Source organism: Microcaecilia unicolor, chromosome 7, assembly GCF_901765095.1.
Source record: "Microcaecilia unicolor chromosome 7, aMicUni1.1, whole genome shotgun sequence".
Lineage (NCBI taxonomy): Eukaryota > Metazoa > Chordata > Amphibia > Gymnophiona > Siphonopidae > Microcaecilia > Microcaecilia unicolor.
In genome coordinates, this window is record NC_044037.1 from 141,223,213 (window position 1) to 141,251,101 (window position 27,889).

Below are 27,889 nucleotides of genomic sequence, written 5' to 3' on the forward strand. Positions count from 1 at the left end.
TGCGAAGGCAGTAAGAGAGAAAGCCCAGCCGCCTTAAATGGGTTTGAGAACCTGATGTCAACAGAGCGTGCCCAGCTAGTCCCTTCGCTGAAGACCCTATAAAGATCTTCCAGCACGCATGCGCCTAAGGAAGCTGGCATCTGCTAGCAGCGGAGTCGGAGGCACCGGCAGCCTGCCATGCTGAAGACTCAGCATGGAAATTCCCCTAAGAGGGCTATGGGACCTGACCTGGAACCCTGCTGAAGCCTGCAGGTGAGTCAGGGTGCAGTGCACAGCCCATGTCAGTGGGCAGTTCTTGTGTGAGACAATGTGACACTGATGCCTTTCGTGGGCTGGCATATGTACAGGACATCCCCCCATGTGGCTTAGCTGTGAATATGACATGCTTGAACCAGATGCATTAAGCATCATTGCTTTAAAGGTATGCAGTTCCTACTTCAGTTTAGGCCTTGTCAGGGGAAGCTCGTGGCCTGATCCTCAATTCTCCTCGGGTACGCATGTTGGCTGTGGCCAGTTGGAACATTCTAGAGACAGTTTTCTCTTGGATGGTGAGGCCTGGAATGTTTTAACTGTTTAGTTCTCTCCTGGGTTGGTGGTCACTTAGTGGGGGAATGTAGTTGGGTTCTTGGTGCCTTGTGAGGTCTATCCTTGAAGCCATTTTCCTTGGCGGTCCAGTGGACCTCCAGTCCCCCCGACGATCCCATCCCCCCAGGTTCAGGGAGGGCTGGAGACCCGGTGGGCCCCCCCAAACCCCCAGAAAAATGACTCCCTGGTGGTCCAGTGGCCGCCGGTCAACCCCCAACCCCTCCCCCCAGCGAACGACGGGGGGGAGGGGGCTGGAGGTCAGCCCACCGCAACTCCCCCCTCCCAGCGTTCTCTGAAGAAATCCATGGTGGTCGAGCGAAAAAAGAACCCCCTCCCGGCCCCCCTACCTTTTAGTTGGAGGAGGGAGGTAGCCTGCCTCCCTCCTCTTCCTTGGTTGATGACGCACAAAATGGCAGCGCCCAGCCCCTCCCAGTGCATCCTGGGATGCGCTGGGTGGGACTACAGACCATGGTCGGGGGGGCCGCCATTTTGTGTGTCGTCACCCAAGGAAGAGGAGGGAGGCAGGCTTCCTCCCTCCTCCAACTAAAAGGTAGGGGGGCCGGGAGGGGGTTCTTTTTTCGCTCAAGCACCATGGATTTATTCAGAGAACGCTGGGAGGGGGGAGTTGGGGTGGGCTGGAGGTCCGTTGGATCGCCAGCCCCCCCCCCCCCCCCGTTGCTCGCTAGGGGGAGGGGGTTGACCGGCGGCCACTGGACCACCAGGGAATTATTTTCTGGGGGTTTGGGGGGCTGGAGACCCACCGGACCTCCAGCCCTCCCTGAACCTGGGGGGGAGGGGTCGTCGGGGGGGACCGGAGGTCCACCGGACCTCCAGCCCTCTGTTGGCAGGTTTGCTTTGGGGGGGAACGGAGGCCTGCCAGCATGCAACTTCATGCTGGACAGGGCTCACCATTCCTCCCCAATGATCTGCAAACCCTAACACCAGCTCGGAGCTGGCGTAGGGTTTGCCGCAGCCAGCGACCCAAATTTTGGCGCGCTGGCCGCTGATCATTGGCGATGAATGCACTGAGCCCTGTTTAGCATGCATTAGCATGCTACTTGCGCAAAGAGCCCTCGAGTGCATTGTTTCACGCGTTCGAGGGCTCTAATCATGGGGCGGTAGCAAACGGCGGTGCTAGTATGGCGCTAACAGCCTCTAGCGCCGGCGTTTGCTTTTGATCATGAGGGTACAAGAGTGCTCCATTGTTCTGTCTAGTGAATGTCCATCTCTCAGGTTTAACTGTGTTGAACAAGTTAGTCCTCTTGTTGATTTTAACCCGGGTCTGGCTCTGGTGTTTAGATCTGAGCAGTTCAATTCTTCAATGCTGCGTTCGGCACCTAACCCTTACCATTCAGTGAATCCAGACTGCCCCAATTTGACTGCCCCTATCGGATCGACCGTTCACTTGTCTATTAGATTGTAAGCTCTTTGAGCAGGGACTGTCTCTCTTTGTTAAATTGTACAGCACTGCGTAACCCTAGTAGCGCTCTAGAAATGTTAAGTAGTAGTAGTAGTAGCAGTTGCCTTTACTTTGTCATGTGGCAATTTGTGCTTTTGCCTTATTGGACAGGCTGCCTTGCAGCAGGGTAGTCCCAGGTCTATATCATCATGATGGATTACAGAGATTGTTAGTCTGTGGATTCAGACAAGGTGTTTCATCAGGTCTAGTCCCTCTTTTTTGAAAGTAGGGCCCTGGGTGAGGTACAGGGTGGTGGAGCATAGACCTATATACAGAGCAGCAACTTGTGCATTACTACTCACTTGGTCACTCATGCAAAGTGAAAGATTTTGGTTTGGAGAGATGATGCCTTGGTAAGGCTGCGTTTGTATGTGCCTTGTCTTCTTCCCACCTGCAGCCTTTAGATTTGGTATGTCTCACCCATATGGTCTGTTCTAGCAGGATAATTAGGAAAGTAAAATTTTGTCCTTACCTTTCTTTGAGTCCTGCTAGACCCCTCCAGGACTCACCTAGGAAAACAAGGTTTCAAATTTTCTTTTCAGCTTCCTGCAGTAGTTTAGTTGGGCTCTCAGTATGTCTGTGTCAGTTCTGTGAGCTTGAGTTTTGGTTGACATGTTTGTTTATTTTTTTATATTTGATATACCTGGCATGCAGATCAAAGCAGTTTACAATTTTAAAAATCAGATAAAAAGAAAGGAATGCCAATCAGTTGATAGGAAAGGGCATCCACATGCACACCTGATATATAAATGATTACAGACAGCAAGCAAATCAAGAGATTGTTTATTTCAGATCTGCTTTGTCAGTACTATTTTGGCAAGTTCCAGGGCTGTACAACTCCATATAGTAGTGATGACATTTACTGAAAGTTTGATGGACCTTTGATCTGACCTAGATGGGTGATTCTTATGTTCTTTTTTTTATTTAATTTTTTATTTATAACCATTTAAATTTTTACAAGCAATAAAACAACTTGCTGGAAATACAAAGAAAGTAATATGTAGGAATTATTTCAGTCAGGTAATTCTATTCTTTTCCTTAGACCACTAAATAGGGAGAGTGAGACAAGATAAGGAGATCAATTAAACAGTAAACAGAAAAAGAAAATGTGGTATTAACCTAATTATCCCCAGATATTACTCGTCTAATTCATTATTCCACATTGATCATCTGGTTGGCTTCTTCAAGGCCAATATGGTGTATAGTCAAATCATTGAAAAACATACTTAGAAATAATACATCTGATTACATTCTTTCTCTTTTAAAAACCATAAGTTATTTAACAATACATATACTTAAGTCTCTAATTCAAAATCCCACTGATTAAAGTAATCCCAGTTTTCACAGGCTTCACTCCTTTTAAAGTAATAATTTGAGGAAATATTTCTGAGGAAAACTTTAGGAGTCATACCCGGAACTCTGGGAAAAACAATAATCTCGATATTAATCATCTATAATAATAATCATTTTATTTTTCAAAATTTCTGGTCTATTATCATAACCACTTCTTCCTCATGTAGAATCATTTGTTATATCAATTTTTTACTCTCAAAGGGTTCAGTTGAATTTTTTTTTTTTTAGAAATTTTATTGATAACAAATCAGAACATCTCCAAATTCTAATTATTACATGCATCTACTGCCCAAATAGAGGGTTCCGTTGAATTGTCCATGTAACTCTCTAATAAAATTATATCTGAAACAAAATTATTTACTACCACCGTTAGGTCCCGAAGCGCCTTCCAGATGGTATTCAATGTAACCTCCACGGGAACCAAAAACTCCAAGTTGATTTCTCATAGGTGTTTAGGAGTGGTTCTGCTGTAAACGTCCTCCGTTTCAGCATATACCTCTAACTCACTCCTCCACTCTTTTGGACATGGTGGTTGAATAATTCGGGAGTGATGGAGTTGTTTTTCCCAGGTCCAAGAGCGTCGACGCTCCTTCGCCGGCACTAATCAAAGGACTCGCCAACCCTTTCATCTGTGGGCAGTTCGTCGCGCAGCGGTCCCACACTTGCTGCTCAGGGAATAAAACGCTGGCCATCGGCGGCTGACCGCCGGTTGTCCCCTTCCTCTCAGTTAAGGTAACTGCAATTGCAGAGAGGAAATTTACGTAAAGAAGACGAAACTTCAGAGGGCAGCTGGGCCATTGGGCTTACGAACTTCAGGTCACCATCTTACCACTCCCCTCTTTGTCTGGTTTCTCCTCAGAGGCCTGTCTGATGTGGGTAACCCTTCAGCATACCCTCTAAGTCATTGAAACACACAAGCCCCTCCACCAGTGGCGTAGCAAGGGCGGGGCGGTCCGCCCCGGGTGTCAGCGGGTGGGGGGTGCTCCGCTCCGTCCATCTACGCCCCCCCCCCCCCCTTGGCATGGAACCGCCCTCAGACATAACTTCCTATTTCCTCGAGGGCGGGACACAGTGAGGGAAGGGCCGACGACAAGGCGATTTTCTTCTTTTTACAGCAGCTCTGCAGATGCGAGGTGTCACGCTGGGGTGGACGGAGCTGGAACCTGGTTGGCAGGTGGGGACTGCATCAGGGGTTGGACGGAGCCACGCTGGGGTGGACGGAAGCTGGAACTTGGAAGGCAAGTGGGGACTGTGGGGGTGCCATGCCGTGTTGCCCTGCACCCGGGGGGGGGGAGCAGTGGCGATCCGCCCTGGGTGTCAGGCAACCACGGAATGCCACTCCCCTCCACCTCTACAAAGTGGTGTCCCTTCGGAGGAGTCTTATGTTTTTATGATAGCACCCACATAGCCACACACCCCCAACACACATTCACACACACACACACACCCACAAGGTAGTGAGTGGAACTTGAGAAACACACATTTATTGTTGTATGTGTTCAATGCAACTGTACTCCCATTAATGTGTGGAATAAATGAATTAATTTATGAGTCTGGTGTTTTTATTTCAAACCTAGCTCTGCTTGATAAAACTGATGTTTATATGATGAAAATTATCAGAATTCAGATCTCTACAGAAAAGAAATGTGCTTTCATAGAGACAGTTTTTTTCTCTTGGCTTTTCTGCTGCATGGGTTTATGTAAGCTTGCTATTTATTTTCAATGTCTTGTCTGCAGGCAACTGAGGATCAGATTAAGCTGCTGCGAATGCAACACAGGTTAGAGGATGAACTGGATAAGTCCTACTTGGACATATCCCTGCATGACACAGTTTCCAATCTGGTGATGGATGGCATGTTCAGTAAAGCTGAGCAGCTATACAAAGAATTCAAAATTCCTGACAAAAGGTAAGCAGCACAACTAAAGTTACAGTGTAATATTCTTTTTCCTTCGAAAAGTAGGATTGAGTCAGGCACATACTGTAAATGGGTGATACTATTCAATGTCAATGGGACAGAACAGTTTTTCCAGAACTAAGGTTCTGAGCATGTGTGGCCCTTTCCATGTACATCAGTCTCATTGGCTTCTATTCTATTCTGTTCTTTTCCATAGATTTATATTCCACATGGTTTCACAAGAATTCAAGGTGGATTACAACCCAATTCTGAAGGCCAACTAATGTTAGTTGACATCTTAACAGATGTCAACTAACATTAGTTGGCCTTCAGAATTGGGTTGGCGTCACAGTGATGTTTTATTGAAAGACCCAACACGGGTCGTGTTTCAGTGAGAAGCCTACTTCAAGGATGTGGCAAAAAAAATAATACATATAAATATATGTATTCAAATTATATCAACAAATATAAACTACAAATGTTTAAAACATTAGTAATGATAAAAACAATAGAAATAATAAAAAAACAATAGTAACAAAAAAAAACTAACTTAAAAAAAGTGTCAACATATAAATAGTGTAAATAAACCACTAAATAACTAGTAATAATAAAAACTAAAACTAAAGTGTTAACTTGTAAATAATATAGATAATATAATTAAATATCTCTGAGGGAACATACATAAATTTACATAAATAGCCAAAAAAGTCTGAAATTTAACAAATATACCACCCCACCCCCTTTTACAAAGCCACACTATCAGCTGCCCATGAGGTAATGCCGACACTGGCCATTAAAACTGAATGGGCTATGTCGGCATTGCGGTGCGGATCAGGGGGGATATATATATATTTTTAAATGTATATTTTTTTAGGTGGAAACTGTGTAAGTATTGAATTGTTTTGTTTTTAGAAACATTTCTTGGTAGTTGTGACTTCTTTGTATGCCAAAAATGGATCAATGAGAAACATTTCCAGTTGGTGAACTGTGAAAAGTTTTATCAAATATCAATAAACACCCTATTCTATACAAATACTGAAAACTATAGTGATTCTAGTTAATTATATCAACTTTGTGCAGATCATGATTTTTGATAAGTTCATGCACCCAAAATATAATTAATCATGTACAAGTGTATATTAGACAAATTGGTGCTTAATTTTTATAAGTGCTTAATGTTTATATCAACTTATTGAACCATTATTGTATCCTATAATGAATTAAAACTTTATAAACACAAATACAAGTTGGGATAAACGTATATCAATTCTCTAAATGCAAAATCTACCAAGCTTCATGAATTAAAATAACCCATTGTGATAAGTGAAATACTGCTGACGGTCAAAAACTGAAATTTTTTAAAATCAGTTATGCCACAAAGAGAAAAGTGGTCAAAATAGCTTATGATGTATCCATTAATATAGCTGAGGAAACTCTTATGACTCAGCTGAAACAAAATTACAGCAAGATCACCGCTTCTCTGACAGCGTTGGATGAGTCTGGGAAGTGAGAATGCAAACTGTGTAAATGTGTTCCTTTGAATTAAACCTGCTGTCCTAAAAAGAAAATGTGCCTAAAATTTGGCTGTACAAGAAGGAATTTTAAAAATAACTTACCAACTTGTATACAGTAACATAAGCTGCAAAGATAAATTACCTGGTCCAAAATAAACAGTAGCTTTGCCAAACAAAGTCTGAAGCGGTGCTTTGTGTTCCTTAAATACTGAACATGCATTAAGAAAACCACAAAGGAAAAATTATATATGCAAAATTGCAGTTTCAATAGAAATAGCAAATAAAATACTTGTTTTAAAACAGTTTCAATAGAAATAGCAAGTAAAATACATGTTTTGAAACAGAGAAATGAAAGAAAAGAAACAGTTTCCACCTTTGACAGCATTTTGTTGCTGTACAGAAACCCCAGAATAAACCTACATAATATTTCTTCCTGCTCAAATCATTATATATAATTCCATGGGATTAGTAATCATATACAGTGAAACCTCGGTTTTCGTTGACGTCTGATTTCGTCGTTTTCGGTTATCGTCGATTTTTTTCGCGAAATTTTTGTCTCGGTTTTCGTCGGTCACCTCGGAATTCGTCGGTAAATGCCATGTTAAATGTTTGTTTATTGCTAGTGATTTGAGGGCGTGCGCAGGAGGTGGGTGTGTTTTACATCATGTGCGTTAATTGCATTGGCTGGCTGTTGGTGTGGAAGGCGTGGGATATTTCTAGTGCCACTCCCCCCTTCCCCTTGTTCCTGTTTGCATTTGTTTAGCGTTTCTGAAGGGCGGGAGCAGGAGGTGGGTGTGTTTAAGTGTGTGGGATCGTTAGAGAGGGGCTGGTGGAGGAGGTGCGTGTTGGAGATCTGTGAGGGCGGGACGGGATAGCGATTTGCGGATGTGGTGCGTTGTAAGTAGTTGATGGTTGGGGACGTGCACTGGGGGGTAGGCGGAGGTAAGCGGGGCAGGGGAATCCGGAGTCCTCTTGATTGGGGCGCTGATTTGCCCTTAGTAGCTTGTTGGCGCTGTTACAGCCTGTTATGATAGCTGAAGCATTGTGTGACGTGCCGCATCATCATTTATATAGTAGGATTAGTCTTTTTATTCATTTAAAAGAATTTAAAATAAATTGCCTTGGTTTTTGTCGTTTTCGGTTTTCATCGATTATTTTCGGACGAATTATCGATGAAAACCGAGGTTTCACTGTAACATAAATACAGAAAGATGATTCATAAAAAAACAGCTACATAAAATATCACGTCATTAAAAATAAAAAACAGAAAGGTCCATCTCATTATTTAAACCTGCCAGGATAGCTGTATTTAATTCAAAGATATAGTGTTGCTCTTCCTGCAGCATAATTTTCTCAAAATCACCCCCACGCCATGTTGTTTTGAAAGTTTTAAAGACAAAAAATTTAAGATCATTTAATTTATGGCCCAAAGATTGCCAATGTTGGACTAATGGGACATTTGTATTGCCACTTCTAATGTTACCTCGATGTTCTATTATCCTACTCCTGACTTTCCTTAATATTATTATTTAGATTTTGCTCACACCTTTTTTCAGAAGTTGTCTTACCTATATATATCAACGGATGGGAAAGATGATAAAATATAGAACATTTTGTGTTTCACAATTACAATTATTTCTAAGGAAATTGGTGCGCGTCCATTTTGGGCCTGAGACCTTAACCGCCATCCATTGACCTAGCGGTAAAGTCTCACGTGTTAACAAAGTGGTAATGGTCTATGCGCACACAATGCCAATTACCGCCCAGCTACCGCCATGTGCCAGAAAATTTCCAGCGCGCTTAGTGGACGTGCATAAAAAATGAAATTAACGCCCAGGGCGTGCGGCAGCCGGGCAGTAGTTCAAAATTGACGCACGTAGGACACGCATAGGTGCCTACGCAGCTTAGTAAAAGGGCCCCTAAGGTTTGCCTGAAAATGGATGTTTGAATTCTGAAATGGTTAGTGAAAGAGAACAGATGGAACAGATGTTCTTTCCTTTTGAATTGGCAACAATAAATCTTTTACCCGTAAAACAATGATATCCTTTCAGAATGTGCTAATGTTTTTGCATAATCTTTCTAAAATCTTTAGAGAGATTTGAAAAACAGAGTACAAACTAAATCAGGACTTGGTTTGACTGCATGTAGAAAAAGCAGTGCTTTTTTTGTAGAAAAAAAGGTGCTGGTACTCGTTATGGGCGAGATCACCACGTATGGCTCCACCCATATGATAGCCACACCCCTTATACCAGCCATGGCGCATATAAACAGACATCATTGAAAATATTATACTAGTATAGGAGAAAAAATAACGTGATTTTTTTTCATTATAAATAATTTCTGTAAGCTGTTACAGCTCCAGTATACCCAGTGCAAAATAAGACAGCAGATGTACCAGCCGGTAGCATCTATCCCACTGGTAATCAAAATGATGGAAAGCATGGTAACCAAACAACTTACCGACTACCTAAACAAATTTTCAATATTACTTCAATCACAATCTGGATTTCGCTCTAACCACAGCACCGAAACAGTACTAATTACACTCCTAACCAAATTCAAACAAGAAATCACAGCAGGCAATAGCCTACTTCCCCTACAATTCGACATGTCAAGCGCGTTCGATATGGTTAACCATGAAATACTACTAAATATCTTAGACTACTTCGGAATTGGTGGACGTGTACTCAGCTGGATCAAGGGCTTCCTAACCACCAGAACTTATCAAGTCAAATCAAAATTGAACATACCACCATTGAATACAAACTGCGGCATACCTCAAGGATCACCACTATCACCGATCTTATTCAACCTAATGATGACCCCACTAGCCACATCCCTATTCAACCAAGGACTTAACCCCTACATTTACGCAGATGATGTCATGATATACATCCCCTTTAAACACGACCCAATAGAAAACGAAACCAAACTCAGCCTGCAAATCATGAACACATGGGCAGATGCATTCCAACTGAAACTAAACGCAGAGAAAACACACTGTCTCATTCTTACATCCCAATACAACACCAACAAACCCAACAATATTAACACCCCAGACTACACCCTCCCTGTTTCTGACAACCTAAAAATTCTTGCAGTTACCATCGATCGAAACCTCACGCTAGAAACCCAATCGAAAAATACAACAAGGAAAATGTTCCAATCAATATGGAAACTCAAACGAATAAAACCTTTCTTTCTGAGAGCAATATTCTGCAACTTGGTACAATCAATGGTACTAACCGCCTTATTTTCGAAAGAGAAAGATGCCCATATTTCGACCCAAATCGGGAGATGGGCGTCTTTCTCCTGTGGGCACCCAAATCTGTATAATCGAAAGCTGATTTTGGGCGTCTTCAACTGCACTTCGTCGCGGAAACGGCCAAAGTTGACAGGGGCGTGTCGGAGGTGTGGTGAAGGTGGGACTGGGGCGTGTTTATCGGGTGAGGAGAGATGGGCATCCTCAGCCGATAATCAAAAAAAGAAGGGCGTTTTTAGCGCGAATTTGGGTCACTTTTTTGGACCCTTTTTTTTTCACGAACAAGTCCCAAAAAAGTGCCCTAAATGACCAGATGGCCACCGGAGGGAATCGGGGACCACCCCTGACTCCCCTGTGTTCACTAACCCCCCTCCCACCCAAAAAAAAAACAACAACAACTTTAAAAACTGTTTTTTTTAGCCTGTATGCCAGCCTCAAATGTCATACCCAGCTCCATCACAGCAGTATGCAGGTCCCTGGAGCAGTTGTTAGTGGGTGCAGTGGACTTCAGCCAGGTGGACCCAGGCCCATCCCCCCCTACCTGTTACACTTGTGGTGGTAAATGGGAGCCCTCCAAAGCACCCCCAAAACCCACTGTACCCACATCTAGGTGCCCCCCTTCAGCCATAAGTGCTATGGTAATGGTGTAGAGTTGTGGGGAGTGGGTTTTGGGGGGATTTGGGGGGCTCATGACCCAAGGGAAGGGAGCTATGGACTTCAGAGGTAGTTAACTTTTTTTTTAATTGTTACAAGTGCCCCCTAGGGTGCCCGGTTGGTGTCCTGGCATGTGAGGGGAACCAGTGCACTACGAATCCTGGCCCCTCCCACGACCCAGTGCCTTGGATTTGTTCGTTTTTGAGCTAGGCGCCTTCAGTTTCCATTATCACTGAAAAACGAAACCGCCCAGCTCAAATCCTCTCTTCTCTCCCCTGTATCCATATAAAGCAATAATTCCCTCTCCCTTCTCCTCCATCCAAGTCCAGGATTTCTCCTCTCTCCCCGCCAACCCCTCCATCCATCCATGTCCAGCGATTCTCTGTCCCCTGCCATCCCCTCTCATCCATGTCCAATGATTCTCCTCTCTCCCCTGCCCTCCCCTTCCATATATGTCCAGCGAATCTCTTCCCTGACCTCTCCTCCCATCCATGTCCAGTATTTCTCCTCTCTCCCCTGTCCTCCCCTCTCATCCATGTCCAGCAATTTTCTCTCCCCTGCCCTCCTCTCCCATCCATTCCAGCAATTCTCTCTTCCCTGCCCTCCCCTCCCATCGATGTCCAGCGATTCTCCTCTCTCCCCTGCCCTCCCCTCTCATCCATGTCCAGCGATTCTCCTCTCTCCACTTCCCTTCCCTTCCCTCTCATCTATGTCCAACGATTCTCCTCTCTCCCCTGCCCTCCCCTTCCATCCATGTCCAGCGAATCTCTTCCCTGACCTCTCCTCCCATCCATGTCCAGTATGTCTCCTCTCTCCCCTGCCCTCCCCTCCCATCCATGTCCAGCGATTCTTCTCTGCCCCCTGTCCTCCCCTGCCATCCATGTCCTCCCCTGCCATCCATGTCCAGCAATTCTCCTCTCTCCCCTCCCCTCCCATACATGTCCAGCGATTCTCCTCTCTCCCCTGCCCTCCCCTCCCATCCATGTCCAGCATGTCTCCTCTCTCCCCTGTCCTCCCCTCTCATCCATGTCCAGCAATTCTCTCTCCCCTGCCCTCCTCTCCCATCCATGTCCAGCAATTCTCTCTTCCCTGCTCTCCCCTCCCATCCATGTCCAGCGATTCTCCTCTCTCCCCTGCCCTGCCCTCCCCTCCCATCCATGTCCAGCAATTCTCTCATCCCTGGCTTCCCCTCCCATCCATGTCCGGCAATTCTCCTCTCTGCCTCCTCTCCATGTCCAGTAATTCTCTCTTCCCTGCCTTCCCCTCCCATCCATGACAGATACAGTTGATTGACCCACGGACCCTGAGGAAGAAGGCGAAACTTGGGCCGAGTCGGGCCGTGGACAGGGTTCAGATGACTGTATTCCGTTTGACTGCTTAGAATTTTTTCAGCAGCAAGCTAAGTACCCATTAAATTGAGATTTGATTAAAATTGGAAAATACAAGTGGGTTACTTTAATAGGGGTTTTTGAGCCAGTGATGATCGGGCGGTGCTCCCTAACGTTGTTTTACAACATAAGGAGCCCACGCCGGGATTGAGGCCCCTATAATTTAAATATAACTCATATTTGACGTTATCTATTTTCATGTAGGAGTCTATGATTATATGATTGTTGATAGATTTGACTGCCTATCGCTCCAGCATTGATTATTAGTAGGAGTTTCTTGAAAATGGTTGTCACTGAGAAGCTGGTAAACAAGGGTGACATAGAATCTCATGTCCTTTTCTGCTTATGAAAGGGAAAAATGAGCTGACATGGAGATATGATAGAAATATGCTTTGTAGAAGAAAATGATTTATAACTTTGCTAATCTAAGGGGAATTTTCTGCTAACCACGGAAGCAGCCCAAATATGTTTGCAGGGAAGATGATTTTGCAAATCAGTATGATTTTGCTGATGTTAAGAAAAAAGCTTTAACATGATGAATTTGCACTTGTAATTTGATTGACATGTAAGTCTAATGAAATATGCTTTGACATGATGATTATGCACTTTCAATGATAAGTATATGGAGAATGAGGTTATAAAAGTTAGAATCATGGATCAGAATTGCCAGAGAACTAATGTCTGTGGTCACACTTGTGTCACGGTTAGTCTCTCATATGAGAATTGATTGTACTACTCAGCTTATCTGATTATATCCTGTATCATCGATTGGTAAGTGAAATAAAAACATAATATTCTCATATATCTATAGCCTTCTGTATCTTTTTGTCTCCTCATTTGGTGAGTGATAAGTTCTTTATTGTCTTGAGTGGTGGATACTCCAGGCCATGGGATTTTAGTAGTTTATTATCTGGGGAGGACAAAAAGATTTTACACTGCTTATCCCAGAAATAAGCAGTGGATTTTCCCCAAGTCCATTTTAATAATGACTTGTGGTCTTTTCTTTTAGGAAGCCATCCAAACCTTTTATAAACCCCGCTAAGCTAACTGCTTTTACTGCATTCTTTGGCAATGAATTCTAGAGTTTATTTACAAGAGTGAAGAAATATTTTCTCCAATTAGTTTTACATTTACTACTTTATAGCTTCATTGCATGCTCCCTACTCTTAGTAATTTTGGAAAGAGTAAACAAGCGATTCACGTCTACCCGTCCCATTCCACTCATTATTTTATAGACCTCTTATCATATCTAGGGTTACCATATGTCCGGATTTCCCCGGACATGTCCTCTTTTTGAGGGCGCCATCGGGAGTCCGGGCGGATTTCTCCATTTCCTGGATTTGTCCAGGTTTCAGTCTTCGGGTCATCACATGACCTGTCCTCCTGACTCCTCTGAGGCTCTGTATGCATTCACGGCAGCGTAGGCCGACGTAGGTAGGCTACAAGCAGCGTCTGTGTGCGTGCCAGCCAGCGCCGATCAGCTGATGTCTGATCTTCCTCCTGCACGCAGGCGCAGCGGTTTTTACCGCCTTCTCAGCTTGCAGCCACCGCCATAACCCTGAGTCGACGACGAGGCTGCAGCGTCTGGTCTGGTAGTGGAGGTAGATATCAGCAACTGTCTGCTGTTAGTGCCTGTTTTCCGTTCCGGTGTCTGGGATGTCTGCCTTCTCTGAGGCGGCACTGGAGAAGAAGCTCACGGAGCTGAGCAACTCGCAGCAGAGCGTGCAGACGCTGTCCCTGTCCCTCATCCACCACCACAAGCACTCGCGGGTCATCGTGGCCATCTGGGAGCGGGAGCTGCACAGAGGTAAGAGGCCTGCGAGCAGTGGGGGGTTTCGCTATGGACTTGGGTGAAACGGAAGAGGCAGAGCCCGATCTGCTGTGTTGTCTTGCTGCTGGGCTTGTTTTGGTTCTCCCCCTCCCCCTCCCTCTCTCAAGTACATGATGTTTCCAACACTGCCTTTGGCAAAGGGCGCCTGTCAGCACAATGTAAAAATTCTCCTGCATGTAACAGCCTGTGGTGCTGTCAGATCAACCCAGTCTCCTGCAATTATCCCTAAAATTCATGCAGGAAAGAAAAAGAAAGCAACATAGCAGGCTACAGACACAGCAAAAGCCTCTCAGCTGGATGTCAAACAGCACTCAGGGCTCAGGAATGGGTGCCACAGTGTTTCCCTTTAACATTTCATATGGGAAGAACTTATTAAAAAAAAAATGGCAAAGAAAAGCTGGAGCAGTTGAAAGACTGCCAAGCGCTTTTCAGCTGTGGAAATAGCAACGGTGATAGCTAATCTATGCAATTGATTAATATCCCTGGAGGATTCCCAGGTGGCAATCCATTCATTCAGACTGGCAAGACAACCAGACGCATCCTGGATCCAGTCCAGCGCCAGAGAAGCTCTGTCCACGGCTTCGCCACTTTCATCACCTGCTTGTCTCCAGATCTCTTTCATCCCTTTTCCTTTTCTTTCCTTTTTTCCCTTTCCACTCTTTTATTATGCATCTTTCTTTCCTCTTTCCTGTTCTCTCATTCATTGCTTGCTTCTCATTTTTATTTATTTGTTACATTTGTAACCCACATTTTCCCACCTATTTTGAATCATCTCTTATATTTCCTCTTTTTATTTAATTCGGTTTCTTCCTCCTTTCCCCCATTGTTCTCTTTTTTTTTTTTTTTTTTTTTTTTTAATTTCATCCTTTTCCTTTCGCTTCTCTTAGGGTTAGCATATGTCCGGATTTACCCGGACATGTTCTCTTTTTGAGGACATGTCCGGGCGTCCAGACGGGTTTTTGCCAGTCCGCCCGTTTGTCCGGATTTCTGGACAAGCGGGCGGGCCTATCCTAACCTCCCCTTCCCTTACTTACTATCTACTGCCCTGGTGGTCTAGTGACCTCTTCGGGGCAGGAAAGAGCCCCCTCTTTCCTGCCCGGAGCGCAGCCCTTGCCCTGCATCCTGTTGCTGTGATGGTCTTGGGATTCAAAATGGCTGCCGAGAGTTGAAGACTTCAATTTTAATACAGTGATAATAAAATTTAGGTATTTTGATAGAATATATGAAAAGGAGTCCAAAGTTTTTTGAATTAAGAGATGCTGCACTTTCTAATAGCTACATACTCTTCATATTTTCTGATAGCACACAGATGATTCCACCATTCAGGTTTGTGCTGTTTTTCTAGTGTAAAATAATGATGTGTGTAACCAGGGCCATCATGATGTCCATGAGCTTGTTGGAGGGTTCGGGGATGAGCAGCCCCGGGATGGAGGAACAAAGTATAACAATCATATATGAAATTTTAATATTAGAGTCTAGGAGCAATATTTTTGAGATTCTGTCCCAGTAAGATTCAACATATAGGCAAGAAAATAAAAGATGTGACAGAGAACCATCTTGTGCTGAGCAGGACCAACATTTAAGAAGGAGATGGCTCCATGTAATTTTTGCTAGTTTGTTTGGAATCTAGTATGATTTATGTATTACAAAAAAGGAAGATTATGTGATTCCAGCAGATAATAAAGGTCTGTTCATCTTGGGCCAAAATATTTTCCAATCGAGGGAACCAGGTGTGAAATTCTCGTTCCCAGGTACATATTAACTGTAGAAGCAAGCAAACACAGCGAAGTGACAAAAAGGATGATGTGGAAAAAAACATCCAACGGACTCAAAAGAGTTCACAGCAGGAGTTTTATTCATAAATATGTAATGGACTCGATACGAATCATGTTTCGGCCACGAGGGCCTGCCTCAGGAGTCTCCCTGTATAGTGTACAATATTTCTCTCAACGCACTGAACAGGCTACCATTTCAACCAAGCACGTGTTCAGCATACTAAACAGCCTACAGCAACCCCCACAACAGAACCAGCCTGCCCAGTCACAACTGAACTGCAGTGATTTTGCTGCATTCTTTGCCAACAATGCCAGCAAAATTAAGTCTCCACCAGGATCTACAGGCAGTTCCACCCAGTCTCCAAATAGCTAACCAGGAGCACACAAACTCACCCACTCCTGACATAGACATGGGACTCTTTAAACCAATAACAGAGGATGGCCTTGACAAAATCCTAAGAGACTTTTGACCAGATGCCTGCTCCCTCAACCCCTGCCCATCAAAGATAGTGCAACAGGCAAACAGGGGCCTCATAGAAGGCGCCACAAAAATTGTAAACGCCTCTCTTTCTAATGGGCAACTACCAACAGCATTAAAAAAAGGGCAGTGATGCGTCCTTTGCTAAAGAAGAACAACCTTAACGAGGACAAACTTGTATCCAACATCCCATTTTTAGAAAAACTTATAGAATGGTCTGTGATCAACTCATTGATTGGCTAGAAGAGAGAAACTGGCTAGACCCATGTTAATTTGGATTTAGACCTGGTTTTGGAACAGAAACAGTCCTTGTATCCCTATTAGATGATCTTCACAGAAACCGAGATGAGATTTGCCTCAATGTTAGTACTGCTAGATTTCTCAGCAGCTTTTGACACTGTGGATCATGATATCATGCTAGCACAACTGGCAGAAACAGATATCAGTGGAACAATACTTGCCTGGTTCATATCCTATCTATTAGACAGGCAACAGTCCATAGGGTTCAGCAGTACCTCGTCACCACCATGGGCACTGACTATAGAGTACCACAAGGATTGATACGGTCACCTCAAGCCCACTAGCCAAGCTGATTCAGTCAGTGGACACTCAGTTCTACATCTAAGCAGATGATATGCAGTTACTCATACCCATTGAACCTGACTTACCCACAGCCCTGAATAAACTGATTACCTATCTAACATCAATTCAAGAATGGGCTAAAAACAACAAGCTTTGCCTGAACCCAAGTAAAACCTACCTTCTATGGGTCCCTAATACAAGTGGACACATACCTGGCATCAGAATTTCTTTTGGAAAATATGAACTCCCCCTCAAATTGCAAGTCAGGAACCTTGGAATACAGTTTGATTCAACACTTACTCTAATCCCCCAAATCCAAGCAACCTTCAAAGCAGCTTCTGTCACTTGCGACAACTATTCTGTCTGTCTCTTTACATTGAGCAGACAAGTATTGTCTCTTTTGTGCATGCCATGATAATGTCAAGATTGGATTACTATAATAAACTCTACACTGGTCTGCGTACACCAGTTGATCTGCACCAGTTCCAATTGATTCAGAATGCTGCAACAAGACTAATAGAAGGTTGTAAGCATCACATAATTTTTACAAAAACTTCACTGGCTATCAGTCCTATACAGGGCCAAATTTAAAACTCTGTTTGACATTCATGGCCTTTAAAGAAAATGGCCCTGAGTACTTGAAGAACAGGATCAACCTCTACACACCTCCAAGGACACTAACCTGCTTATTTTCAAAGGAGATCGTCGGCCATCTTCCGACACAAATCGGTATAATCGAAAGCCGATTTTAGCTGGCTCCAACTGCTTTCCGTCGCAGAGCCGGCCAAAGTTAAAGGGGGCGTTTTGGCAGGGTACAGAAGGCAGGACGGGGGTGTGGTTACGAGATGGCCAGCTTTGCCCGATAATGGAAAGAACAAAGCCGGCTCTAACAAGCATTTCACCGGCTTCACTTGGTCCCTTTTTTTTCAGGACCAAGCTTCAAAAAGGTGCCCCAACTGACCAGATGACCACCGGAGGGAATCGGGGATCACCTCCCCTTACTCCCCCAGTGGTCACCAACCCCCTCCCACCCAAAAATAAAAATATTTTTTTGCCAGCCTCTATCAGCCTGAAATACCATACCCAGCTCCCTGACAGCAGTATGCAGGTCCCTGGAGCAGTTTTTTGTGGGTGCAGTGCACTTCAGGCAGGTGGACCAAGGCCCATCCCCCCCCACCTGTTACACTTGTGGTGGTAAATGGGAGCCCTCCAACCCCCCCCCCAAACCCACTGTACCCACATGCAGGTGCCCCCCTTCACCCCTTAGGGCTATGGTAGTGGTGTAGAGTTGTGGAGAGTGGGTTTTGGGGGGGATTTGGTGGGCTCAGCACCCAAGGTAAAGGAGCTATGCACCTGGGAGCAATTTGTGAAGTCCACTGCAGTGCCCCCTAGGGTGCCCGTTTGGTGTCCTGGCATGTGAGGGGGACCAGTGCACTACAAATGCTGGCTCCTCCCACGACCAAAGGGCTTGGATTTGGCCGGGTTTGAGATCGCCGGCATTACTTTCCATTATCGCTGGAAAGGCTTTGCTTAACAGAAGTCTATCTCTACTTCAGGAAGCAGGTGAAATCTTGGCTCTTCAATCAGGCCTTTATTGGAAGAAGTAAATGACTCCGACTGCACATACTATAGCAGGACATGTTTATCCACTCCTACCCTAGCTTTTCTGATCTCATTTGCAACTTTCTGTAAATTAGTCCCTTATTTTCTTACTCCTGTTACTCTATCTTATCTATCTGCGTGTTCCATCTTTGCTTACACCCTCTGCTGTTTATGTGCTTTCCATGTGGGTGCTCTCCTTGCCCTCTGGTGGCCAGAACTGGTGGCTGCTATGGACTGTTTTCTGCTGTCTTCCTTGTTCCAGACTTCAGTGAGTCCGGTCCGGATTTTCCAGGTTGCCAGCCTTGCTCTGCTGGGTTGTTCTGGAACAGCACCCTTACTTGGCTGGTGATTTACTGCAGCTGTGGGTCAGCTGCTGAGGGGCTTATTAGCTTCTGTGAGCCTTGCTTGCCTTGCCTTGGTATCAAAGGTCATCCATGAGTTCCTGGTGGTTTGTTGGAGTTCCTCTGAAAGTTTCCTTTGTGTTGGACCCTGCCTGTTCCTGGACTTTGACTTTGCTTGCTTCCTGTGCCTGTGACCCTTGGCCTGGACCTGGACCTGGACTTTGCTTACCGCCTGCCTATAGACTCTGGTTAGTTTATGGATTACCCTGTGTTTGCTGCCGGCCCCTTTGACCTTGCTGTGCTACTGGATAATGTTTACTGTCTACTATTGATGCAGGAATTACCACTATTGTTAGCAGAATCTGTGGTACTTCAGGAGTCAAACACCACACACCAGAATGAGAGAGAAGTCTTCTTTATTTGCCAGCAAACAAAGTAGGACATCAGCGCTAGCCCTCTCTGTGTCCTGTCCTTCTGTGTCCTGTCTCTCTCTCTCTGTGTCTCTTCTTCTGAGCTCTCTGGATCCTGCGTCTCCTGTCTGTCTCTCTCGTCTCTAACGTAAGCTGCTTCTGTTCTCATTTATATATGGTCCTAAACCCCTCTAGCCCCCCTTTCTCACCAGATGGTAAGGAATAGATTGATTACCCTGTCTTGAACTAATTATCTCTACACATTTACTCAAAATCTCAGTTACATAGGTTTCAGATATTTCCTAAACTGACCTACGACCTGGGGCCTCTCAAACTAGACAATGTGGCACCTATCTCCTGCATTTTATTATTATTCACATAATCAGATTCCCGGTTAACTCATACTAACTGGGCTCTGGCATTCATTAAGGGGCCAGTCCTACATTTAGCTATAATCCATCAAGGAAAAGAGTTGACTTTTCCTGACCTCTTTCACCTTTTAGCTTCATACACAGAACTAGCTAGGACTGTGGATAATTCAAACCAGATGACCTCTTAAACTGTAGACAAAGACTGAATTAAAAAGGTATTTTACAGAGAGAAATAGAACTTATTAAGTAAACAGAATAAAACATATTTTAAAATAAGCAGAAATCAGAATTCCTTATAAGACAAAATCTAAATTATCAAGAATCTCTAAACAGCATTTAGCCTAATCTTTTAAAACTGCCTGCTTGCTGATCCCCTCGAGACTGTCCAGTATGCCTTGCTTAGAATGGCATCCAGATGTGGTTTATTATTATGCCTATGAACTAGCCTTAACAATCCATCACTCACAAAGGGACAAAGAAAGTTTTATTTCTCGCTGACCTTTCTAACCTCTAGTCTAGCAAAAGCTAGACATTTGAGTAATTAAAACCAGATGGCATTCTACCACTTGCAGGACTGAACCAAAATTAAACAGAATTAGCAAATTAATATGATTTCTCTGTCCAGGCTGCCTCACTATTAAAGCCTCTTCTAGTTATATTCAGTGGTTCCTGCCTGTTGTGTTCAGCACTGCTTTCTGCTTGGGTGATTTGCCTGCCGCTCCTCGACAGTGGCCCAAGGGTTCACAAACCTAGTTCCTGCCTTGAGAACGTGACATTATGTTTTATTGTGTGTTGTATTGACATTCTAATGTAGCATACTATCCTGCTTATAATTGAAAGAGAAAAACGCCTATATTGCGACCCAAATCGGGAGATGGGCGTTTTTCTGGCAAAGGCGCCCAAATCGGTATAATTGAAAGCCGATTTTGGGCGTTTCCAACTGCACTCCGTCGCGGAAACGAATAAAGTTGACGGGGGCTTGTCGGAGGCGGGACTGGGGCATGGTTAGCAGCCGAGGAGAGATGGGCGTCTTTAGCTGATAATCAAAAAAAAAGGCGTTTTTACCGCGATTTTGGGTCACTTTTTGGACCCTTTTTTTTCACGAACAAGTCCCAAAAAAGTGCCCCAACTGACCAGATGACCACTGGAGGGAATAGAGGATGACCTCCCTGGACTCCCCCAGTGGTCACTAACCCCCTCCCACCAAAAAAACCCACTTTACAAACTTTTTTTCCAGCCTGTATGCCACCCTCAAATGCCGAACCCACCTCCATGACAGCAGAATATGTTCGATCCTCTCACAGCCTTTCCCTGGGTCAGATGTGGCTCTCGGGTGCACTACAGGGTCACATCAGCATTGCATTGTGGTGGGTGTAGGGTATTGGGCTCCGTGATTTCATTAGCTTGTGTTACAGTCTCACGATGTTGGTAGTTGGTAGGCTCTTCTCCCATGGTGCTTTTCCCCCTGCCTACTGGGTCAGAGTGTGCCTGTTGTGTTTCCGGTAGTCCATGAGGTAGTGGCCATTTTTGTTAGCCAGTTTTAGATCCCTTCCATGTGTTAGCCACGTTAGAGAACTTAGTTCTTACCTTGAATGTGGCTGAAAGAGGGTATTGTACAGCATTCTGCCAGCTCTGACCTGCTAATCTCACTACCAGGGAGACTCGTCCCCAGTGGTGGGGCACAACCTATGATCTGCAGTTAACTGTGAGTAAACGCGGTTATTCCAATAAAGGATGTTTTCGGAGAGATTAGTCTTCAGGTGTAAACTGGTGTGCCAATGTTATACAGCAGTAACAAGTCCTAGAGGCCTGCGTGTATGCAGGTCCCTGGAGCACTTTTAGTGGGTACCGCAGTGCATTTCAGCCAGGTGGACCCAGGCCCATCCCCCCCTACCTGTAACACTGGTAAATGGGAGGCCTCCAAAACCCACTGTACCCACATGTAGGTGCCCCCTTCACCCCAAAGAGCTATGGTAGTGTTGTACATTTGTGGGTAGTGGGTTTTGGGGGAGGGGGTTGGGAGCTCAGCACCCGTGGTAAGGGAGCTGTGCATGTGGGAGCTTTTTCTGAAGTCCACCGCACTGACCTAGGGTGCCCAGTTGGTATCCTGGCATATCAGGGGGGCGAGTGTACTACGAATTGTGGCCCCTCCCATGACCAAATGGCTTGGATTAGGACGTTTTTGAGCTGGGCGTTTTTAGTTTCCATTATCGCTAAAAAAAAACAAACACCCAGCTCAAAAACGTCCATTTTTTCGAAAATACGGTTCGGCCCGCCCCTTCATGGACCCGTTCTCGGAGATAAACGCCCATGGAGACAGGCGTTTCCGTTCGATTATGCCCCTCCACGTATGCCAAGTTATTTGAATATTTTTACTGCTGTAATTGTCTGTTGTTTATGTTTGACTTATTCTTACTGTACACCACCTTGAGTGAATTCCTTCAAAAAGGCAACAAATAAATCCTAATAAATAAAATAAGGGAAGGGTGAGAGAAAGAGATGCCATACCACAAGAAAGGGGGAGAACTAAATGAAGGGGGATTTGTGGGGGAAGAGAGACATTTACTGGACCTGGGGTGTGGGGTAGGGTGAAGGAAAGGAAATTACGCTGGGACTTGTGGGAGAAAGAGGGAAATACTGGACCCGCAGGTGGAGGGGTAGGACAGGCGAGGGAATGTGACATCATCAGGGAGAGCCTTGATAAGGAAGAGGTGTTGTTTCCTTCAGAGCCTTGGCAACGGTGGTGTTTGCTTTAGGTAGGGTGGTGCAGTGTGCACTTCTGACTTTGTGTCTAGTTTCCCTGCTTGCTTTTGCTAAGGTCCAGGTTAGTGCAGTGTGCACTGATGTCTGTGTGTTTAGCTTTACTACTACTCCTGCTTTTCCTTTATGGTTCTCCTGCTTTTCCCTCTTGGTTTTGGAAGCATTGCTGTGTGTAGGGCTTTCGAAGCTCTGTTACTGTTAGAAGTACTTCAGGGTTTGGTGTTGTTAGGAACACTACAGATTTTGCTGTTAGAAGTACTCCTGGTGTTTGTGCTATTGGGAGCATTGCAGCCCTTGCTGTTTGGGTTTTGGTGCTGTAGGAAGCACTTTGTTAGTTTGGTGTCTAGCTTGCCAGATTAGTGCTTAGGAAGCACCTTGTTAGTTTTGGAACACTCCTGCTGGTTTAGGGCTTGGGAGCACGTAGATCAGTTTAGGTTTAGGAGTACTTCTGTTTCCAGTCCTGGTCCCTGTGTCATCCGGTATCCGTTAAGTCCTGCCGGCCACTCGAACCCAAGGGCTCAACCCTTGGGGGGGTAGTGGCCAAGCGCAGGTGAAGCTGTGAAGCCAGTGTGTTCCAGTCCGGTGTGTTCCAGTCTGGTGCACTCCAGTCCAGTGTGTTCTGGTCCTGTGTCCTCCAGTCCAGGGGATTCCAGTCCATGTGTTCCGGTTCACTGGGCAGTGCCTGCAGTCCCTGCCGGTGTGCTTGCCCAGTGTTGGTTGGTGGGTTTTGCCTGCTGCTGTCGCTCCTCGGCAGCAGCCCAAGGGCTCACGTTTGCTCCAGAGCCCGGCCCCGCAGGCTCTGAACCTGAGAACCTGACACTAGGCGTGGGGTTCCCTGCCTAAAACGCTATTAGGGCGAATTACATTGTACAATATGTGTATAATACCTAAATGGTTGTATGTGTTTCAAACCTTGCCACTGTTTCTGGAAGGAGTGGATGAGAGGAAACTAAATAAACTGATACAGCGATTTCTATGGCAAGCAAAAATGACCACTCTCACCATCCCTGTGGAATATGGCGGGTTGGGACTGCAGAGTATCAGACAATTAACAGTGGAATGTGGCACATTAACGACTGGTTCAGAGGGACGAAGGACTTTTAAAATACAGACATGGAATTGCAGATAGAACCAAAGGTATACTTTACCAGTTACTTGCACATGGGGGGAAAATCGATCTCAGGAATATTAAAATACTCCATGATAATTGCCCACGGCAAAGGCAGTATGGTGCTGGGTATGTCATCTGCACAAGTTCTCTGCCAGGGTTACACCTTTCTGGTCCATCTGTGAGAACGTGAACTTTGAGCCGGGACAGCTGGAGGTCTAGAGAGGGGTAAATAAAACATGAGTATCTGGGACCTTTTATGTGAAGTTCACTGCAGTGCCCCCTAGGGTGCCCCACTGCTCTGCTGGGATGTCTATCATGCCAGTCTACTAAGAATGCTGGACCCCTAGACATCCCGATGGCGTCCCAATCAGCAAAATGTCTAAAGTTGGATTTAGATGTCATATTGAAAATGTTTCTCCACATGTCAGATGAATGAATGAATAGACTGAAGTAGATGGATAAATGGAAGGGAAAAAAAACATTCAAAAGTGCAGACACCCTTGATTGACCTTCACATAGAGTTTAAGTAACCCTTTGCAACCAGTCAAAGAAGTAGGAAAAAGCACATTGCTCCAAGACACAACAACAACATGACAAGAGTTAATGGAATCGGGGAGAAAACCAAAGACACGCAGCATAAATTCCAGGACAGCTGCAAGTCACACAAAAACAGTTCAGTAGATTCAGACACCAGCGTTTCCAGCTGTCACTCTCCTTGAGAGGAAGAGAGAATGAAAGTGCAATAATTGTGACTTCCTGTATTAAATAGAAAGGAATCAGGAAGTAGAGCTCTTAATTTTTTTCTGTCTCTGAAAGCTGCACCAACTCTTTTTGTAAGAATAGAACAAAATGATACAAGAAAGGTGGATCTGTAAGCAGTGCAAAATTGTCCCCTGAATGGCCAGTTCAGGAGAGCATTATGCATGCTAATAGTTAAGTACCTATGATTCCTGTAAATGAGGAATTGGTGAAAGCTTTCAGATCTTACACATCATAAACAGATTTCAAATGGCTTTACATGCATAAAAAACTAAAAAGCAGTTCCGCAGATGCAAACAAAGTCAACACAGAAGTTCATTATAGCATATGAACACATCAAAAATAAGCAATATACAGCTTCATTTAAAAGGGATCTCGTATGGACTTAAATGACATACATAAGTCAGTTAAGGCACAGAAATAAAAAAAACATAAAAGGAGCATCCTCCAGGGGTCACCCACCCCTGCAGTTGATATGAAATCCCCAGGGAGGCTATTCATAAAAGTAAATAAATAACCTGCTGACTTAGGTAGGTCATTTGTATGGTACCATCAATATACACTTGCAATTAAACCTTTCAAAGTATAGAATAAAGAACAGGGTCATTAAGAGACCTATGGCACCTGTAATAGAAACAAATGCATCACGAATGAGGAGCTTAGTAGTATGAGTAACTGCGAGCAACAAAATCATGGGGTCCCGAAAACCAGTTCGGGTGTGGATTACGCCTAGTCACTATGGACGGGTGGGGTGGCCGAATCTGATTTCTGGGCCAATGTTGAACTGGCAGAAGACATTCGGATGCATAATGTCCAATTTGACGGCAACGGAAACATGCCACATTAGCACGGCGATAGGGAATAGACTGGGAACCCTGGTTTCTAGCTTTAGTGCCTCTGCGATTATCAGCATACCTGAATTGGGGGTGATGTCGTACATAATCTGGCAAATCAGGCTAAACCCGAGGGCAGTTGGTAGGTGAACTGGAACTAGTAGCAGGGTACCTAGTACTATGAGGAGGGGAAAGCAAATATAGGGTGGACGGGGTGCTGGAACTAGAAGGTGTGGCGGGGCTGATTTGAGAGGACATTTTAGCTTTCAAATCAGCAATCTGCAACATAGTGAGATTCCTGTGCAAAACCTGGTCCTAGCGGACCTCTCTTTGCCTATTCTTAATTAGTTGCCTACAATAGCGAATTTGCTTCCTAAATCTATGTGGTTGAGTCTGAGAGCATTCAACTGCGTAATGGCCGAATTGCTGGCACCGATAACACAGAACATTGGCATGGCGATCAGAATTAGGTTGAGAATGGTCCTTAGGTCGCCCGCTATTAATATGGTCATTGAGGCCTGTGAGAGGATCTATTTGGGGTTGTCGTCCCTGCATTAGGGGGACATGTAGCAATTGGGGGTCTGAGGGAGGTTGACGACGCTGACAACGAGGAGGATGCCGCCGAGAACATTCTGCGGTGCAACGTCCCAATTGGAGACCACGGTGGCACAGTACATCAGTGCGGTGGTCAGGAACAGGCTGAAAGCAAGAGTCCCTAGACCACCCGTCATTACTAGGGGCATTGAGATTATGTGGCATGGGTAAGCTTTCAATATCGTCACACTCACATGACCGATGGTTATGGGATCCGGCATCATGAGTAAAGGTGCCACGTGTCAAAGCAGTGACATAGTGGCTTGAGCTATGAGCAATACAATCGGTCCAGTAGCTATCCTTTGACTCATAGGTATGGTGACCACCTGTGTTACACAGGCAACAGTGAACGTAGGGAAGACGTAGGTGGGAGCAATGGGGGTGGTGTGGTGATGGGTTAGCTTCTTTGCAGCTACTGTCCGGTACAGCAGCCTGTTCAATGGGCTGCTGTTTCAGAAAGCCTCTACCAGAGATTTTAGAAGTACTTGGTGTTGGGGGCCGAGGAAAAGACATGGTATGGAGGGTAGTGGACAATATAATCCAATATGTATAATAACAGGATCTACAGAAAAAGTAGTCCAGAAATGAGGTATATATTCCGGACCCGTAATATGTTATAATATATACTGACCAGACCTAGAACCAGGTGCAAGGTCAGTAATTCAAGAGGCTGTTTCAGGGATAGTGGGGAGACCTAGGAATGATAATGTGCTAACAGTTTACAAAAACATGCATCGAATATCCTGACAGTAGAACATGCAGTGACATAAAACAATCAAACTCACGCATCTTCTGATGTGTTCCAGCGTAGGGACCTAAAATAAAACTTAATAATTGGCAGAAAGCTCCACGCTTTAACCGCAAGTAACATTAGAAGAAAGAAAGACAAAAACTGCAAACAGAGATGTACCTAAAAAGTGGGTGCATAAGTGAATAAATACCTAGTGTCAGCTAACATATGTATCCTATCCTATAAATATACTGTCTTCCAAGGTAGGCTTCTAAAGACAGGAGCCATCTCAGTTCCTACTGTCTGCCAAGAGCCATCCCAGTTACCATTGGCCAAGAGCATTACACACTACATGATAGAATCCCTAAAGTGGGGAGTGCTACTACCCCTGAAAGAACACAAGAAACTGTAAAGAAAAGTTTCATGCGTTCGGAAAACAGTGGTCCAATGGTTCTTCACCAGTTAGGAAGCAATCACACATTACAACTAACCCCCAATGGATCCTTAAATATACGCCTAAAAATTTAAAATCCCTTAGTCAGCTTGCTCCAATGGCAACAGATGTGCTGTGGACGTCTCAGTATGACATTGCGCGCATCAGAGCTAAACTAACTTACCTAGGGGCAAAGGTCCAGGACTGCGGAGACAGGACATTCCAAAAATGGAATGGGATCTCTGCTCACTTTCTATCAATTTAGATACCGTCATCCTTCTAAGGGTCCCTGTCACTTTGATGGGTGTAAGTCCCAGGCATCGGTATTAAAGCCAATGGTTTGAGCGTGACACAGGAAAAGGGGAAATAAGGGCATAGTATGTCCTAAGGAGAAGTTCCCATAAGCACACCTCAGAGACGGTGCTGCAAAAGAGAGTAAAAAAGAATAAATATTGTAAAGCAAACAAATAGAAACAAAAAAACAAAGTGGGTTATAGATTAACATTCTAGGTTAAAAAAACACGATTTAGAACCATGTTCCGGATCGGGTTCTAGACTGCGGTTCCAAAGTAAAATTGCGGTCTAGAACAATGTTCCAGAGTTACAATGTGCTTTAGGAAAGAACCCAGAACCAAATACTAGAGCTCTAAAATAGGGAGCAAGAAATGTAAAACCCTGTAATACATATATAAAAAACAAAAAGCACTTAGTGTTACAACACAGGAGTAAGCCCATAGGGGCAGATATCTCAACCAGGAGTTCATCAATCCAGCAGCGCGGCCACAAAAGTGAAACTAACAAGCATTAGAACGAAGCTGTTTTCAGGAAGTAACACATACGAAGCACCCAGACCGAGCAAGGGACCGTCGAAAGATAAGAATCTTTTAATACCTATTATTCAGGTTTAGTAGCATAATGCATGCAGGGAAAATGTGTCATAAGACAGAAATAAGACTGTAGACATTGTTAATCATTATTAGTATTTCATAGCATCACCGGAATAGAAGTAACTAGTGGGACAGGAACCAATGCCGTACACAAGTTATTTATAGAACAAAATTGCTTTACTGGGGCTGCATACAAAAGAAAAACAATGCTTCCTGAAGATAAGCAAACTTGTGGTTTTTGTTTTTTTTTCCTTTTTATTTGTCCCACAACTGAGTTCATAG

At 44.6% G+C, this 27,889-nt stretch overlaps 1 protein-coding gene across 1 annotated transcript in view; it reads left to right on the forward strand.

Annotated features, from left to right (window-relative positions):
* VPS16 (VPS16 core subunit of CORVET and HOPS complexes) overlaps window positions 1–27,889 on the forward strand; it is a 926,204-nt gene that overhangs the window by 714,107 nt on the left and 184,208 nt on the right. The window contains 1 exon segment of the mRNA XM_030208841.1: window positions 5,135–5,304. Within this exon segment, the coding sequence (XP_030064701.1) occupies window positions 5,135–5,304 (170 nt within the window).